The 17,427-nt window shown below is 40.0% G+C and overlaps 2 protein-coding genes across 2 annotated transcripts; both read right to left on the bottom strand.

The window, feature by feature from the left end:
• Nucleotides 1-117: 117 nt before the first annotated feature.
• fs(1)N (female sterile (1) Nasrat) lies at nucleotides 118-10,065 on the bottom strand. Its single transcript, XM_043432316.1, has 16 exons — nucleotides 9,739-10,065; nucleotides 9,154-9,637; nucleotides 8,779-9,080; nucleotides 8,258-8,562; nucleotides 7,369-8,079; nucleotides 6,212-6,472; nucleotides 5,780-6,104; nucleotides 4,789-5,631; nucleotides 3,692-4,210; nucleotides 3,387-3,595; nucleotides 2,559-2,697; nucleotides 2,183-2,460; nucleotides 1,603-1,968; nucleotides 1,091-1,447; nucleotides 621-774; nucleotides 118-546 (listed from the first exon to the last, which is right to left on the bottom strand). Exons 1-16 carry the CDS (start codon nucleotides 9,953-9,955, stop codon nucleotides 356-358), a joined length of 5,661 nt encoding a protein of 1,886 aa, XP_043288251.1. The 5' UTR covers nucleotides 9,956-10,065; the 3' UTR covers nucleotides 118-355.
• Nucleotides 10,066-10,718: 653 nt separating this feature from the next.
• Nucleotides 10,719-16,948, bottom strand: LOC122418213 (uncharacterized). Its single transcript, XM_043432318.1, has 3 exons — nucleotides 16,834-16,948; nucleotides 12,176-14,216; nucleotides 10,719-11,124 (listed from the first exon to the last, which is right to left on the bottom strand). Exons 1-3 carry the CDS (start codon nucleotides 16,834-16,836, stop codon nucleotides 10,739-10,741), a joined length of 2,430 nt encoding a protein of 809 aa, XP_043288253.1. The 5' UTR covers nucleotides 16,837-16,948; the 3' UTR covers nucleotides 10,719-10,738.
• Nucleotides 16,949-17,427: the final 479 nt, after the last annotated feature.

The raw sequence follows: 17,427 nt of genomic DNA, 5'->3' as shown, positions 1-17,427 counted from the left end.
TTTCAATTCATTTATTCATTGAACCATTGTGACGTGACAAAATAATCGATCGATCCCCACCGATCGAGTTTTTTGCTCGTTTATTTCTCGTGCAATGACTTGAACAACTCATAGTTTTATTATTTATTTATTAAATAGCAATAAATATGGTATCAGAGACAAAAAAATACAAAAACAATTACTTTATCGACGATTATCATCGAATGCCATATGAGCACGACTATTTGGCAAAAAATTATTTGATTCTTTTTTGTTTTTATGATTTTATTCAAATCATAATAATTCGCTGATTTGTTGGCGCACTGATTATAAAAATATTCAAAATTCATTTTCATTTTTGATTTTTTCGTTTACGTCAGTGACAATCGAGTTTTTCCATATCAGATTTTTCACCGTGCATTTTTGCCTCCAATATCACTAATCGTTGGCCTTGGATTATAGCGAGGCAATGCTTTTTTGCGAATTTCGAATATTTTCGAACTCTCAATGGGTGAATTTTGTCAGCTTTCATTCTTATACTTTCTCGATGTACGAAGCCTTCGATTCCTGAAAAAAATCGATAACGACGCGTACAGACAATCGCCACGACCTTTTGAATGCGTTTCAACGAAAATACTCACCTCGGTATTCGTAAATTTGCAGAATTTTTTGATCCTCGATGAAAATTAAAAAATTTTCTACTCCCCCATCGAAATTAATGACCACGATGGACGAGGGCCTCTGGACGTTTATCGTTTGCAGGATTTTGGGTTGTGTGATATTGTCATCAGTGATCTGCGACGATTAACGATTCATGAATTAATTGATGCTCGAAAAATCGTTTTTGCTTGAAAGTTTGTTTTTTCTTTGAATTTTTGTACTCTTTGAAATTTGCCAATTTTGTTTTTCCATTGCATTTCACTCGTTAGAATCCAGTTGACAAAACTTTGTATTTTTTTTTTTTTCATATCGTTTTTGGTTTCGAGTAATTTTTTCAAATTCAAATTACGTAGCGCGTCATTATTCTTCACTCTTTTTTCGATTTTAATCCACTTTTTCGGCACAATTGTTTCCTAATTCTAATAAATTTGACGAAAAATTCGATGCTTACGAATAAATAATTGTCGCTGATTTTATTGTCGTAATAAACAAAAGCTTCGCGTCCGTAAATGCCCAATCGACAGCTCAGAATATTTTCCGTCCCAAAACGATTCTTCACTCGTTCTTTTTTTGTGGCGTTCTCCAATTCGAATTTTTCTATGGTGTCACGATTGATCAACAATAATTTCTCGCTGTCAGCGACAAATTTCGAATCGGCATTTTCGATCTTATAGGGCTTTGGCTGTGTCAAAGAATTTCGATGACTTTCAATCATCGATCGACGAATCATTCGATCCTCGACCATCACCACAAATTCGTCCTCTTTTATTTTTTTTGCGTCGGTCACGTTTCCAAGATCTTCAAGAAACTTGAAAAAACAAAAAAAAATCAAATTTAAACCTAACAAAAATGACAGGAAATGTTCTTTTTTTTATTCAATTTTGGTTCGTCATTTTGTTCGATTGAAATAATTTGAAAAAATTAATAAAATTGATCTCTGCAGTAAAAGAAAAAAAATCTCACTATAAATCGATCTCCATCGAGTTTCCACAAATTTCCTTGATTTTTGCCACAGGCCTGTTTGCCAACAGTCAAGAAAAATATTTCATCCTGGCAACTGAAGGTGAACCAGCGTTCGATGTATCCGACGTTCGACAAGCTCGTAACCCTGGTAAACTCCATGCCGGTAAAGACGAAAACGTCTAAATGACAACTGTCGAAGCTGATCAAAAGATAATCCAAGTGTTCTAATTCGTATTGATGCACGCTTATGATTTTACGATCGAAATTCATGACATCAAGATAATCGAAATATTCGTATTTGTAGATTTGATTTTCCGCAGCTTCTTGCAGAGTTGTAAGATCCTCGCAAAAGCTACGAAGGTCTTCCTGCAATGAAAAATAAAGGAGCAACAATCACGATTCAATATATAGAAATAATCATAAAAAAATCTCAATTTTTGTTATCGATAAATTAAAAAAAAAAAAAAAAAAAATCAAACAAACAAACAAACACAAAAATTCGTATAAAGATGACTCAAAAAAACAACCGAGCAAGACAATGATGAGGAGAGTGGAAAAAACGATGAAAATAACAAACTACCTTAACTCCCTCCATCGTCAAATTCGTTTCGACCTCGCGTCGATGCAGATCACCAAGAAGCTTCGTAACATTTACACCATCCAAATGATCGCTGCCATGAAGATTTTTGTCAAAGTGAACATTGCCATGGATCGTCCAGGCTCCTTTGACGATTTGTTTGATGGGAAAATTTTTCGTGACGACTGTGGCTTCCCACTTCATTAAATCGATCCCATTGAAAAGACCTTTTACTACCAAATTGTCGTCGAGCACGAGTGGATTTTCAAAAGTGAAATTCCCTGTAGAAAAATCGTTGAGAATCGTGGAAAAAGGAAAAAACAAAAATTCAAGAAAAATTCAACGGTTCACAAGCACTTTTCGTTGCACAAACTCTTACCGATCAAAGTTTCATTCCCATCGAGAGAGATGAAATTTTTCGGATCTATTCCATTCATAATCGTCGCTTCAAAATCGCTGCGAATGTGAATGTTCCCATCGAAGATCAAGTGATTCGATGAATTTTGATTTTCGTTCAACTAAAAATTGAAATTTCTTCCTTTCTAAGAACGAACGTTTAATCACCGATTTTATTATCCACAAGAAAACTCGAACGAACCGATTTTTCCCAAGGATCATTTTCCAACCGATCGTAAAGTGTTTCCAAGTAGTTCGGCCGTTCTATGACTAGTCAAGTTTGAAACTATTTCATGTTGATTCATTTCAACTCTAAATTATTAATGAAAATAATAAACACTCACATTGGGAATATTTTTGTCATAAGAATGTAATAAAATGCTTTAAAAATATCAGAAAATATCAAATTTATCCTTCAACTTGACTAATTAATTATTGGCCAATTAATTAAAAAAAGCGAAGCTACTAAACGAATAAAAGCACGTGAGGCAATCTCAAAAATAAATTTGTTGAAATTCCCGCCATTCCCGAATTTGCCCGAAGTTCAATCGGCTCTTCAATTTTTTACAATTAATATTATTGTGAGTTCTTCCATAGAGTATCGTGTTAAAAATTGTAAATGAAATAATTGAAAATTTTGCCTCGTAAGAGGCCCCGAGCTGTGCTTATCGGTATCAGGGTACCTTAAAGTATCATTTACCGCAAAAAAGTGGAACTTCACCGCACTTTATCGACCGGCCGAACTACTTTTCATGACGATCGTTTGAAAATTCATTTTCAACGATATATATTTTTACTGAAGAAAACTTACCATCAGAGTATCGTCATAGATGGCGCTCATACTGAGATCGTTCATTGTTCCAACGAGCTCTAACTTACCGACCGTGAAATTTTTGCACCTCAGAGTTGCACCAAACATTTGCTCGTCCTCGAGGGTCAGCACGGTCCTCAGATCGATATCGTTCAGCATTTCGATCTCGACGTCTGACTCAAAAATCGCATTGCCGATGGAGACCGATCCTGACGCAATGAGCAAATCAAAAGTGAAATTCAAGTTAGGGAACTTGAGAGGATTGCGATCCCAAAAAAATTGACGAGAATCAAACTTTTTTTTACCAGGAATCGAAGTTGGTCGATCGACGAAGACAGCGTTCTCGTGAACTTTCTTCAAGTTGATTCCTCCGATCGTTTCTGACTCTAATTCGTCATCGACCACGAGATTTTTTTTCACGTGGAGATTTTTCGTAAAAACGATTTTCGAACGAACGTTCAATGGACGGTCGATCCTAACAGCCTTTTCGTAAAAATTCTTCAGGTCGAGATCGTTGTACGTTTCGGTCACCACGAAACGCGAGTCGATCGTCACAGGGTTTTTGAAAATCAATGGACCCTCGATCACGATGTTTTTACTGCTTTTGTAAATTACCGATTTTTGAAAATCGGCTATGTCAACGCCTTGAATCCTCTCGGTCACGAGAAGACTCGAGACTTTGACGTCCTCGTCGAGAAACGAAATATTTCCTTTGGCCGCGAAAGTTTCGTTCCCTACGGATTTGAATCTATCGCGTATTTCCTGCCAAACGATTCCACCGATTTTTCCAGCCGTTTCAAACGCATCGAGCACTTTCACGGTCCCTTTGTGGTTGAAAGTTCACCAAGATAGTCCGGGCAATCGAAAAAAATGGGATAAATAAAATTCGTACAAAAACGATCTACGAATTTGGTCGACGAGTCTCAACGATCAAACCAAAAATCGAAATTAAATGAGTAAATAGTTTTGAAAAGTTGGAAAAAAATTGACAAATATTGAAAACAATAAAATTGGGAATGAAGTTAGAAAAACTTATAACTAATTACGAGTGAAATGAAGATACTTGAGACCGGAATTCTGTTGGAGATTAAATCGAAAATTGACAAAGATCCAAAATGAATATAGTAAGTTTTAACCAGAATTGAAATGCAAACGAATTTCAATGGAATTGAAAGAAATATTGAAGTTGAATTTTCCAAAATTTGGAGAAAAATGCCAAAAAATGAGAATTCGTAAAGAGAAAATGAAGCTGCATAAATTAATGGTGAAAATTGGAACTACAAAAAAATGTCAAAATTCAAAAAATTGAAGCAAAGAGTTGAAAAAATGTAAAAATTGAAAAAATTTGAAAAATTGAAAAAATCTATGTAATTATGGGATAAAAGTGGAAAACTAAACTTGCCACGAACAACGAGCGATCCCTCGAGGATTTGATGCTTGTCAGGATCCAAAATGAGGTCAATCGATTTTCCATTGAGCTTCTCAGACTGGAGGGACTGACACACGACTCTGCCGATTGTTTTTTTGGCATCGATGACGATATTTCTGTCACTTTTGAGCACAGAATCGTTGACGAAGTTGGTAAAATTGATTGCATTGATGGAGCCACGGACGATCAAGTTTTTCACTCGAAGGTCGCTGGAAACGATGGCATTTTCGAGTTTATCTGGATCGTAGTAGCTTTCCAAGTGTTTCCCGTTCACAGTCGTGGCGTCGACGTTCCCCTCGACATTGAAAAGTTCGAAGGTGATATTTCCACTGGAAATTCGATGGTAAAAATGCTCCAGAGAAATTCTTAGCTTTTCTATTTCTTGGGGCAGGAATCCATCGATGGTACGAGCGTTGAGAAACTTTGTTTCCAAACGTCCGATCTCGTAGGAAGCCTCGATATTTTCATACTTCGTTTTCGAAATTCTCGAGCTTTTGAACTCCCCAAAATGCTCGTCGTTCACTCGAATCGGCACGATTTCACCTCCCCGTAAATGTTTTATTCGAAGATTTTGGAAATTGACATTCGCGAATGTTCGGTTCGTCGCAGCCATGAAACTCGACGCATTTATCTCGCTGTTGACGCTTTCGAAAAAAAGCTCATCGAGCACCGGCGATACTTTGAAAACCAAAAGCTTCGCCAAACACTTCGTTTCGGGCGATTCGCCTCGATCCTCGCCCAACAATTTTTTTATCTCCTCCAAATCGCTCGTTTCCACGTGATCGAAAGTCACGTTTCCTGATATTTTTTCCAAATCTGTAAACAACCGTAGACTCGAGTACAAATATTCTCATTTCAATCGTTCTTTTTTGTCTCAGTTTAAAAAATAAGAAAAACCCAAAGTGGGCACTGCTTAAAATTCAGTTTAAAAATCGTCATTCGAAGAATTGTTTTGGCAACTCACTTGGAAATTCTTGATCGGTATCCAAAGTGACGAATTCCTCGATCGAGTGTCCATTTATCGTTTGTCTACCGATCACTAGATCACCGTGAACTTCGACGTCATTCAGGAAGCTTTTGTGCCCAGTTATTTCGACGTTTTCGTCCTCGATTGTGAGCAAATCATCGAGTTCGAACCAGGTCGTGTGATTCAAGGAATCCTGGAGCACGAGGTCGCCGATAATCGTCAGATTAGTGACCCTGACGTCGGCCGTCACGTCCGTCGTTTCTTTCAAGGTCGATCGCGCTGCTTTGTAATCCTCCGGCAAGCCTGTGACGTTTCCATCGATCTGGAAAATTGAAAAATCAATATTTTTGGAAGAAAAATTTTGAATTTGAGTTTTTTTGAGAGAAAGTTTGGATTTTATTGCTTTCGACGATTCATTGGAAAACTCACTTGCAAGTTTTCGGTGACTTTCAAATTTTCAAAGGTCGTTTCCGTCCTGAGGATTCTGTCGCCATCCAAAGTGATAAATTCGTCGATCGACACTCCGTTTATCGATTCGATCGCGTCGAAATCGAGGCTCCTGACCTTGAGTTTGTCCAATCTTTTTTTCCCTTTTATCGCAACGAAATCTCGGTTTTTGGCACTCACGTATTCCTCCGGATAGAGGATTCCGTTGAACCATTGAATTTCGAAGTTGTCACTGACGAAATCCTTCGAATCGATCGAGATCGTTAAGAGTATGGATCAGTCGACTAACCTCACTTGGAATTTTCGAAATAAAAATTCTTAGACACAGTTTGATCGATTAAAAAAAGGCTCTGTCAGCCTGCGCAGAACGATGGCAAAAATCGACTGACAGAGCCTTTTTTTAATCGGTCAAACTGTGTTAAAGAATTTCGATTTTGAAATTTGCAACTATCTCTCTCGCACTTATGCTTGCGATATACCGACTGATCCATCCTCTTAAGGGGGAATATCCGCGTGAAAAAAGGACTTAGGCGCAGAAGAGCTTCTGTATGGTCCAGGGATATGGAAGACTAACCGGTAAGACCTGGTTGACAGCATGGCTCTGTCAAATTTAGTTCAATCGACTTCATTCAAAAAGGATTCTCTTCAGAAAACTTATCGCCATCGTTGCATAGTAGAGTTTTTTTAAAATTGTTCTCTTATTTTTATTAACAAAACTGCAAAATTTCTGTGTAAAATTCAATTTTTTCTAAATGGCTGCCATTTTTTTCTGATTAAAGTTTTCAAATTTCTTTTAATTTAATAATCTTTTTGAATTTTTAATTTCGGATGCTCTTGCTGTGGCACTTGTGTCGTTAATCGTCGGGGAGTCTTTTTTTGGGACGCCATTTTGCGAGCGCTCTTCTGCTTAATAAAATACACCAAAAATAAGAATAAAAATTTCCTCGTACACTTCATTACTTCAAGAATTAATACAAAAAATTTCAAATAGTTTGATCGAGCCGTTTAAAAAAGAAATCTCAAAAAATACCTCCATTTTCAGCCTGCCACACTGACATACCTCCTTAATTAATCGGCGTCTTTCCGTCGATAGACGTTACCGATATCTTTCATTGGTACGAGGAGAATTTTTTACTCACCCCTTCGACGATCGTGGTTCCAGGAATGATCGGCGACTGACTTTTGAGAACGATTTTTTTCACGAGTTCTTGCCAGTTGGCGCCATTGATCGTGGTGAAATTGAGGTTTCCTCGAACCTTCAATTTACTCAATTTCGAGAAATCGAGCGCCGAATAATCGCGTTCCTTGATGCGATCGAATTTGAATTCCTCCATGGGAACGCCGTTGATGAAAAAAACGTTCAAACGTTCGGCGTCGATCGACTCGAAACTTTTGACACCGCCGATCACAAAATCGGCATCGAAATTTGAGAAATTTTGAACGATCTCGTCTCGTGTAAACCCATTCAGATAATCGTACCTCAAGTTATTTGCCAAAATCGTTCCACGAACATCGAGATTTCCGTTTATCGATAAATCCTCGCCGAAAAGCACTTCCGGCGTCTCGATCGGTATCGAATTCTCAAAATTTCTTTTTATTTCCCCTATTTTCGATTCGAGATCGTCCAATTCGGCGTTCACCTTTTTCTCACCCGACAAAAAATCTTGCAGCCCCAACTTTTTTCCTCCCACAGCAAACCCATCGTGGGACACTCCCCTTTCGATCGTCAGTGTCTCTACTTCGATTTTTGACATGTTCCAAAATCCTGTCACCCAGGGATTTTTCAAGTAACTCTTTTTCATTCGGGACTCAGTTTCGTCAAAAATAAATTTTTGCTTCTGCAAAACTTCCTGAAAAAAAAAATTCCAATTTCGTGTTCCTCTATTTTTGTATTTTATTTCTTGAATTATTGCAATTTCTTTTGTCCTTTTTTTTCTTAGGGCTGATCGTGGACGTTTTTTTCCAAATTTGACGATTTTTTATTTTACTTATTGACGAAAAGCACCAAAAATTTTCATCTCAACTCACTGCCAATGCGTATTTCGCTTTCAACATTTTTTCCACGTCGTCTCGTACCGGTCTCGCTTTTTCGATGAGCCTCGTCTCGATTTTCACCAATTTATTGCCATCGATGTAACCGTATTTCGGGACGACGGTGATTCGAGAGAGATCGACGCCTTCCAGCTCGAGATTCGGCGCCGAAATTATTTCGAATTGTCTCCCCTTCCACGAGAGAATAATTGTGCTTGAATTTTTCAATTGGACCAGCAAAATCGACTCTTCTCTGTAGTTATCCACGAGCAAGCTTTGAATCCAAGATATTTCGCCGATTTCTGGAAAGCCGAAATTCACGAATTTTTGGAAACTATTTTTCATCAAAGTGATTTGAAAAATCAGAAAATTCAAGAAATGGTGTTTCCTGTTCATTTTTTTAAAATAATCTCAATTATTTTAGCTTCGTGATGCGAAGCTAAAAAATCAGGGAAAAAGTCCAACGATTTGCAGTATTTGAAAAAAAATTGATAACTTTGAAAAGAAGAAAAATTCACCGTTGAATACGCGCTCGGAATACGGATCGTGCTGGAATTCACTTTCTACTAAATCGAAGAGTGCAGCTTCGGGACCGGAAGTGACGAGATAACGAACGTGGCCGCTTTCGAAGCAAACCAAATTTCGCAAGTTGTTGGAAGTGACGTTTTGGTGCTCCTGGAAAAGACCTTCCCCATTTTCGTTGAATTCGAACTCGTATGTGATGACGTTATTTTTACGACGAAATACGATCATGGCATTGTCATGGCTGGGGCATACGTGGATGTCGAAAGTTTGTGGCACGTTCAATCGCTGCACGAGCCTGTCGAAAATCCCCATTTTTTCTAATCGATTTCGTCATTTTTTTAATTGTTAAAAAATCATTGAAAATTTACCACAAATTAGGACGTTCGCCATCGATTTCGAAGCCGTAAACATCGACGGAGATAAACACGCGTCCCCAGCTCGAAATTCCTCGCCTGAGTATCAACAAACGATTTTGGCCTCGGTGGTGAAAAAATTGGAGCTTTTCAACGCGAAAATCTCGCACAGGCCACGAGTCCAGATCCACGAGTTTTCCTTGGGCGAATCGATACCAAATTAAGTCGCTTCCCTGCTGGGACTCGACACATAAAATAGCGACGATCGTCGAAGATTTTGGGACGACGAAGAGGAGAAAATTTTGAATTTTTCCTGATGAATGGACGTCGATATGGAAAATCGTGCGAGCTTGCTCGAAATCGAATTTGTAGAAATGAAAAACCTCGTTTTCGGTACCAGCCAAAAAAAATTCTCCATTTTTTTCGATCAATTGATAATCGTCGATGTTCTTTTTCAAGTGAGGATCCAATTTCGATGTTACATTTTTTATTGATAACTCTAAAAACAGGATTTCAAATTTTGTAATATTTTATTATTATTATTATTTCTTCAAATTCTCGTGTTTCGATAGAAATTTTTCATTTCACATCCTCATTTACCCTCTCGATTTCCAACGCCACTGCCGAATTCGTATTTTTGCCAAAAATCCATTTTTCTTTCCGAGTCTTCGAAAGAGTTTTTCGGGCTATCGATTTCAACGAGAAGCTCGTCGAGTCTTTTTGACATTTTATCAATTTCTGATAATTCACTTCGAACTTCTGCACCAATTACTATTAGTAAAAACAAATTCACGGAGACTAATAATTTACGATCCATTTTGCACCAATTCAACTTTTCCACTGAGCCAAGACGATCCTCTCCGTAGAAATCCCCCGTCCACGCCTTCACTGGCACTTGTCATTCGATTAAAGTAAGAAGTCAGCCAAAATCAAAATATTTTGATCCTAGAAATTCATGAGAATGAAGCCGAAGACTCTCCGAGCAGTAACCACGCTTGTGATTCTCACAAAATCACTCCAAGTTTATTTTTAATTCATTCACAATATTACAAAACGATAAATAACATTTAAATTAATCAACATTCGATAAACTCTCTAAAATATGACTTTTAACTCTAACTTATCATCTGAATTTACGTCTAAAAATAAACCGATCGGTAGATCGAAAAAAAACCGAAAAAACTACCTTAAAAATCACGTTACATGCTTGATTCTTCCCTGACGTATTTCATGTTCGAACCCACGGATAGATCTCGAGGTAAATTGACTGTAAACTCGATCATTCGTCGTCAAATGAAAAGATTCATAATTTTTTTTTAATTCCTGAAATAAAATTATGAAAAGACATCGAGAGAAAAATGGAGTGTAACGATATCGAGATTTTGGGAAAAAATTTCCAATTTTCGGAGAACTTGTCAAAATGTTTGACGAGCGTTCCCAAAATGGGGAAAAATCGTGGATAAATTTGAAAATTTTTTGGAAACATCACCAAATTCGTTATAAAAATTCGATCGTTCGACGAACAATTTTTTTCTCTCGATTTTCGAATATCTTCCAATCCCTTGAGATCTAAAAGTGCGTTTAAAGGCATCTTTAGTTTTTAAGGTACGGTAACAGGGATGAATCTCGTCCTGTCTCCAGCCTTGGGCTGAAACCTTAAATTAACTTTGCCCATATCCTCCTCGCCGACCTCGAGGAAGGTGTTCCAATCGACGAGAAAATAGAGTCCAGTTTTCCTCGGGGTTGGCAGAACGGGATCAGGAGCTGAAGTGGTGCCACCGAAGGAGTCAGCCAAAGAATCCAAATTCGATGATTCGGTCGTTGGGGCCTCGACGAGACTGCCCGAATCCTTGGAGTCGTTGGTCGAGTTGTTGGAGGTTGAGGCGGAGTCCGAGGACGCGGCGGAAGAGTCGGAAAGGCTGGGGGGTGCCTCAGCCGTCGAGGTCCCTATTTCCGGTCTGGTGGTTGACGTGGAATTCGAAATTTCTGTCAATTTTCAAACAGTTTCATTTTGAATGAGGCCAAACTTAAAATGAACATTTTCAAAAAAAATTAATCAACAGAATCACGAAAGTTTGAATAAAAAACCATATTTCCAAAACCAACATTCACGATGTTCCAAAAAAGCCTGGTTTCCATCGGTTTTCTAGAATCCCGAAGCAACGAAATCCCAGTAAATCTCGTTAGTTGTCAGGCAGAGTGAGTGAGAAGCATCGTTAAACACTGTTGCATTCCTGCACACCTGGCCACGCTCACCCGGAGTCATTAAGACCTAAACACTTGTCATGCAACGAGAGTGCACGCGACGCTCAAGCACGCGAGCATTTATTTTCATTCGATTCCGTAGGGCGGCCGAGGGTGGAGGGTGAAAGTTTTCGTTATTGCGTAATTGGAGAACGTCTTGTGATAAGCCACTTTTGAATGAGCGTAGTTAGGTAACAATGGCAAGTTGCTATGCCACAATGAGTTGACTGGAGTCAACTCTGGGAAGGGGGAGAATGATTGAAAAACTCTGTTCGAGAGATTAAGGGCTTTTCATGGTGCTGGAACATTCCAGGACTTTGGGAAGACATTGGGCTTCAGTGGTCAGCCTTCCGAATGGTCCTTTTTATTCCCAGGCCTTTTTGGAAGGAGTGCAAAGTTTTAGGAGTTCTGGGATTGACATTGGAACTTTAGTGAGGATCGAAACCTCGCGAGAAATTATTGGACAGGCTCAGTTGGTCGATGAGGTCAATTCCAACGAATGGGACCTTTTGGAGGACAAAACGATGATCGGGAAAGAATGAGTTAGTTTTGTTAGCACGCTTGGATGTTCCGTTAAAGCACGAGGAACGTTGGACGTCATTGGGAGGGAGACTGTGATTGGGTGTCCCGGAGGGCACGACGAGTCTTCAGGAAGCTGGGCCAACATGACGAGAAAGCCTCAATCGATGAGTAACATTGGTTAGCACATTTTTAAGTTTGGTTAGTCCGTTAATGATTCTTTGAATCCACGATTCGGAGGCGCCCAAGGCAAAAATCATGAACCTTCTCATACCGGTGACTGCCACGTCCTCAAGGTCCTTTCGATCCTGTTGACGTTTGATCTCGTTTTTCAGGTCGTTGTTGTACATCGTGAGGATTTCCTCGAGGCTCAGAGGGTCCGGGCCATTTTTGAGGGTCTTCGTACTTTCCAAAAGTTCTTTGGCGACACTCTGGACTGCAGCCACATCGGCTTTGCCTTCCTGGACGAGTTTGACAGTGTCGAGAAGTTGGTTGATCTTAGCTCGTTGCTTTTCGTTCTCGATCGAGGTCTCGTGGGGTTTGAAGACGTGGAGTTGAGGACTTTCGGTTGTTTGGATCCTCGGGGTTTCCCTGGTCTTCTGAGACCTCGTTATGAGGCCGATGTTCTGGAGGATTCCCTTCATGTTGGCTGGAACAGCTTCGATCAAAGATGGCTTCCGGTCAGCGCTGTGGCTCCTCATCGTCATTGACTTTTCCTTCCGGTCCTCAATCCCCAATCCAAACTTGGCCAAAAACTCTCTCATCCCTTCGTCCTTGACCTGGGAAGTGGGTAGAGGCTTGAAGTTGTTCCAGAAGGTGGCTTTCGTCGAGACTCGAGGTTTCTGGGTGGTGACCTCGAGCACTGGCTCTCGGGCCGAGTGCTGGAGGCCGAACCGTTGGAACAGCAGCTGCACATCCGGCGAAAGGTTCTCCACGCCCTTTTTTACGTCCTGAGGAGTCTTCTCGAAAGTGTTTTGGCTGCTGATGGAGGGTGACTCGATACCAGCAGCTGTCAAACCTGCGGTTGGCCCAGGAATCAAATTACTTGATTCGGGCATTTGAAAATTGCTGCCAAATATTTTCTCGTGGTGAATTACGTTGCTCTGGCTTTCGCCAGAGCTACCGTCATTTTCCTTGCTCCCAGGCTGCAGCCCAATGGAGGCTAAAAGGTCTTGAACTTCTTCCCTCATGTGCATGGGGATCTTGGTCGTTGGACCTGGATCTCGAGCTCCAGTGCTTGGTCCTTCGGGCTTCGTCGAAGTCCCAGGGGTCATCGGGGTCACGTAGACGGGAACCGGTTCTTCGGTGGCTTCAACGATCCCCATAGTTTTCATATTCCATGATGAGCCTCCGGGACCTTGAGGTGTCCTTGAAGGTCGGTCCTCGTCCTTTTCCATGGTACCCGGCATCATCGTTGGTAGGAATGGAACCGAAGTCGTTTCGATGGGATCCCTTGAACCGACGGAAGGTCTGCGAGGTCTGCTGGTCGTCGGGGACGGTGGTGCGTTGTAACGCCACTGATCTTGTGTCAAAAGGTTCTCGGTAGACCTGGTTGGCGGCATGGTTGGGCGGAAGCCTTGGTCCCTGGGCTTGGAAGCCGGCGTCAACCGCGTCGTTGGTCTTTGCGTCACGCTCGTGCTGTAAACGATCTCCAGGTCGGATTTACTTTTGGGTGAACTCTTCCTGGTCAAGAAGTTCTTGAAGAAGCCTCCGGAGGAGGCTTCCTTCTTCCTGGTGGCTCCGAGCTCATCGAGGTTGAAACTGAACTTCTGGGGAGCTGATTCCTTGCTGGCTTTCTGGTCCAGGAGAATTCTCAGGCTTTCTTGAGTCGGTGATTCCGCCTTGACTTCCGTGTAGGTGTCCCGGTGGTTGTCGTGACGATTCACCTCATTCGACTCTCGCTCTCTCTTCGTCTCCTCGCCCCTTCGCTTCTCCTGGTCGTTTGACTTTTGATCCAAGCTTCCTGGAGAATCCTTGACGATCTTAACCAAAGGTGCCTTCGTGTACAGCTCCTTCAGACTCTCTGCTTTCGTCTCATTGGAACTGAACGGCAAAACAATCATGAGCGCCCGCTCGTAATCTTCCCTCGTTTTCTCAACACTCTCCTCGTAACTTTTCATGTCCGTTGCTGTTATTTTGAAGAGTATATCAACTATTTGCTTCCTCGACAGTCTTGGCAGACTCGGATCGCTCCTGACCAGCCTCTCGACCTCATCGATCGTCCGATTTATCGAGCTCTCGATCTCCCCTCGCGTTGGCAACTCTTCCAATCCATTCGCCACACTCAGCACTGCCAACAGCCAGATTAATGCGATCTAAAAACACATTACAAAACGAGAAATCTATTACGTGCTATCACGATGCCCAAGCCGGTACGAAGTTCGCTGGAGAGCGACAGCAGCCCGGCTCCAGGGACGGGGCAGAGGGCAATTTTGAGAAAAAAATTTTCTTCCTTTCACAACATGTATTATGCTCGTTCGTGTACACCGAGGTCGTTGGAACACCTCTGGCTTGAGATGTCGAAAAATTCTCACTCCATCAGCATTTCCACTGAGATTAAATCTCGCCAAGGAACTTTTCTTTTTTCACTTTCCCGGGTCGCCTTACAATTAAGAAGTTTTTCAACTCTTCCGTGTTAATTATAAGTGTAAAAAAACGTATCGGATGAAAAACCGAGGCAGGCCGTCACGAAAGATACTTTCACGTGAGATTTTTCCTAGTCCCGACTCTGTGATCACTTATTTTTTGCATTTGCAAGTTTTTCATGAACAACTAATAATTTGGACATTTTTGGAGATTAAATCTTTCGAAATATGACTTTTTCACGAATTTTTTTCCCCACGCGTTGTCGTCAGATTCCTAGACAAGTCATTCGTTTTTTTCACTCTTTTTTCACTTTCCTTCCTCTCCAAAACGAGGCCCCTCTCTCTCCCGCGCGAATGAACCTGCCTTGACCTACAATCATCTCTCGAACGTCATTATCCGTTATCCCTTTTTCTCTTTCCAATTTATTCGAAGACTCACGTGAGGGGATTTTCGAAGAAAAAAGACAGTGAATTGACCTGAATTCCTGAAATGTTATTTTATTTAATAATATTTATGATCAAATCACAAATCATTTTTAAAATTATTTTTAATATTTTATTTTAAATGATTGACTGATTGCAGAGTGCTTCGAATAATTAGATCAATAATTACAAACCATTTGAAAATTAATGATTTTCGTTTTTGTCGAAATTTGAAAATTTCTTTAAATACGAAGCTCGCCTTTTGGAAATATTGAAATATGGTTGACGAATGATTCCTGTAAATTTCAAATCTCGCGTATTTATGATCACCGATCGAAATCCTTGACTCGGTATGCCAGCGATTGAGAAAGTCCAGTTCGACGACGACCATGCGTGTAATATGTTCCAACTGCCACGTACGACCGGTCGACACGATAATAACATACGTGATGCGTATACGTAAATGCAATAATACGAATCTACCGCGGTTCGTTACACTCGCAGGCGTATGTAATTTCAACACGCAATGTTCTCATTCTTCCGGTGAGATACAAAATTATTCTAAAATATAAAAAGGTACAAATGTTGTCAAATTTTTGTGACGTAAAAAGGGAAAAAATTTTGAATCCAAATTTGTCAGGACTTTCTGAATTTATCTTTTTTTCAAATCCCCCAATTTTGTATTTCAATTTTTCGATTACCAGAAAAAAAATATATTCAAAAAAATCGTCTTTCGTTATTGAATTTTTTAATTCTTTGTAAAAAATCTCAGCACACTTCTGAGTTGCCTTTAAAATAACAAAATTACGGTTCGTCGATTACTGAGTTGGATTAATTTTCCGGTGTTCTGCCACGTGCTCCACAAGACGAAAGAGATTGAAGCGTGATGGTGGATTATCTGACACGGGAGAACGCATCCGTGATTATGTCAAATTAGGAATGAAAGTGAACTTTCATTTTTCTTGTGGATTTAAGAATCGATCGGGACCATTTATTGGATTAGAAAATTTCGATCTGCGACAAAGTTTTCGATGCTGCATTATGTTTATTGAAAAATTAATTTAAAAAACTTTCATTTTATCGTTTACTTCAATGAGCCAACCAACTAATCATTTTTTCACGGCGTGCTGTAGTATCTTTTAAGGCCCTATATACACTTGTGATGGGTGGAAAAATCACACCAAATTTATACCACTTAATTATTATAATAATAGCCAGGGCCTGGACGAAGGATTTCGTATTTTGCTGGAAAAAAAATTGTAACAAAAAAACCAAAAATTCAGCACCTCAAAAAACGAATTTTTTTCAAAACTGTCGCCATTTTTTAAATCAACATTTTTACGAGTTCTTCGTCCAGTCCCGAGCTATTATTATAACAAATAAGTGGTACAAACTTGGTGCGGATCAGATTAACAGTTTTTTAGTTATCATGTCCGACACGACTGATGCTCAAAAAAGGTGCTACAGGAATACAGCTGGGGTTGCGCCACTTTGAGAAACTTTTTGATAAAAAAAATTGTACAAGCACACGAACATATGTGCTAACGAATGTCGTTCACAGTTTTTCAATAAACATTTATTTTCTTGTCGAAAAAAAATCAAGAAAATCACGTTTTTTTCGCCCAGTGTGCATGAGGCCTTAAAGTCAGTCATTAAAAAATTCTAGAAAAAGCTTTACGCGGTTAAATCTCGATGAAAAATAAACTTTCAATTTTTTGCTCACTTTTTTCACGAAAAAAATATGAGCCACTCGAGCTATCCGAAGCGACTAAAAGTTTTTACAACTTTTAATAAAACTCGACCGATTTTTTTGCCCAGTTTTATAAATAAATCGACCGTTCATCAGCTAAACAATAAAAAAATATTTTCTTCTTTCAACTCAATAATCCGTCTATCGTCGTAATGAAGTTTTATTGAAACTCACCATTGTCGCTGTCCAATCGTCCGGAGACGCAGTCGACAACTGACTGAACGACTTAAGGCCTACTTTCAAACTCTCTCTCTACTTTGCCGGGTCTCGATGATTCCTCCTTCTGTGCCTCATACGCGCCAGCCTTATGTAGCTTCCACCACGGATTTTTATACGCGATCCTACCAGCACGCGCGGGTTTTACCTTTGCCTTAAAGCCTGCGACTCCCGACAACGGTCTATTCGCTTCTAACACGCGAAAATATTCCCCCCTCCCCCGCCCCTTAAAGTTTCATTCCCTCACGCCCTTCTGGCTACGAGATTCATTCGTTCATCGACTGCTAGAAATTTGCTCGTGACATTCGCGACCTCACGTTCTGCCTGTTCCAATCGAGAGGGGATTTGCCCATAAAAAATTACCTGATCATCGTGTTTCGTCCCATAAAATGTATTTTATTGATTTATTCATTGCTGAGAGTTATTTGCGAGTGAAAGAAACTAAATATCGATTAGGAACGATTTGCATTTTTATTTTAAAAGGGAAAAAAAAGTTTTTCAGTATGAAAAACATTTTTTCGGCTCCCTCAAAAATTATCAATCGAATTCCGG

The sequence above is a fragment of the Venturia canescens genome, chromosome 11, assembly GCF_019457755.1.
Source record: "Venturia canescens isolate UGA chromosome 11, ASM1945775v1, whole genome shotgun sequence".
NCBI lineage: Eukaryota > Metazoa > Arthropoda > Insecta > Hymenoptera > Ichneumonidae > Venturia > Venturia canescens.
The sequence above is the reverse complement of the archived record's forward strand: the minus strand, read 5'-3'. Positions and strand labels throughout refer to the sequence as shown.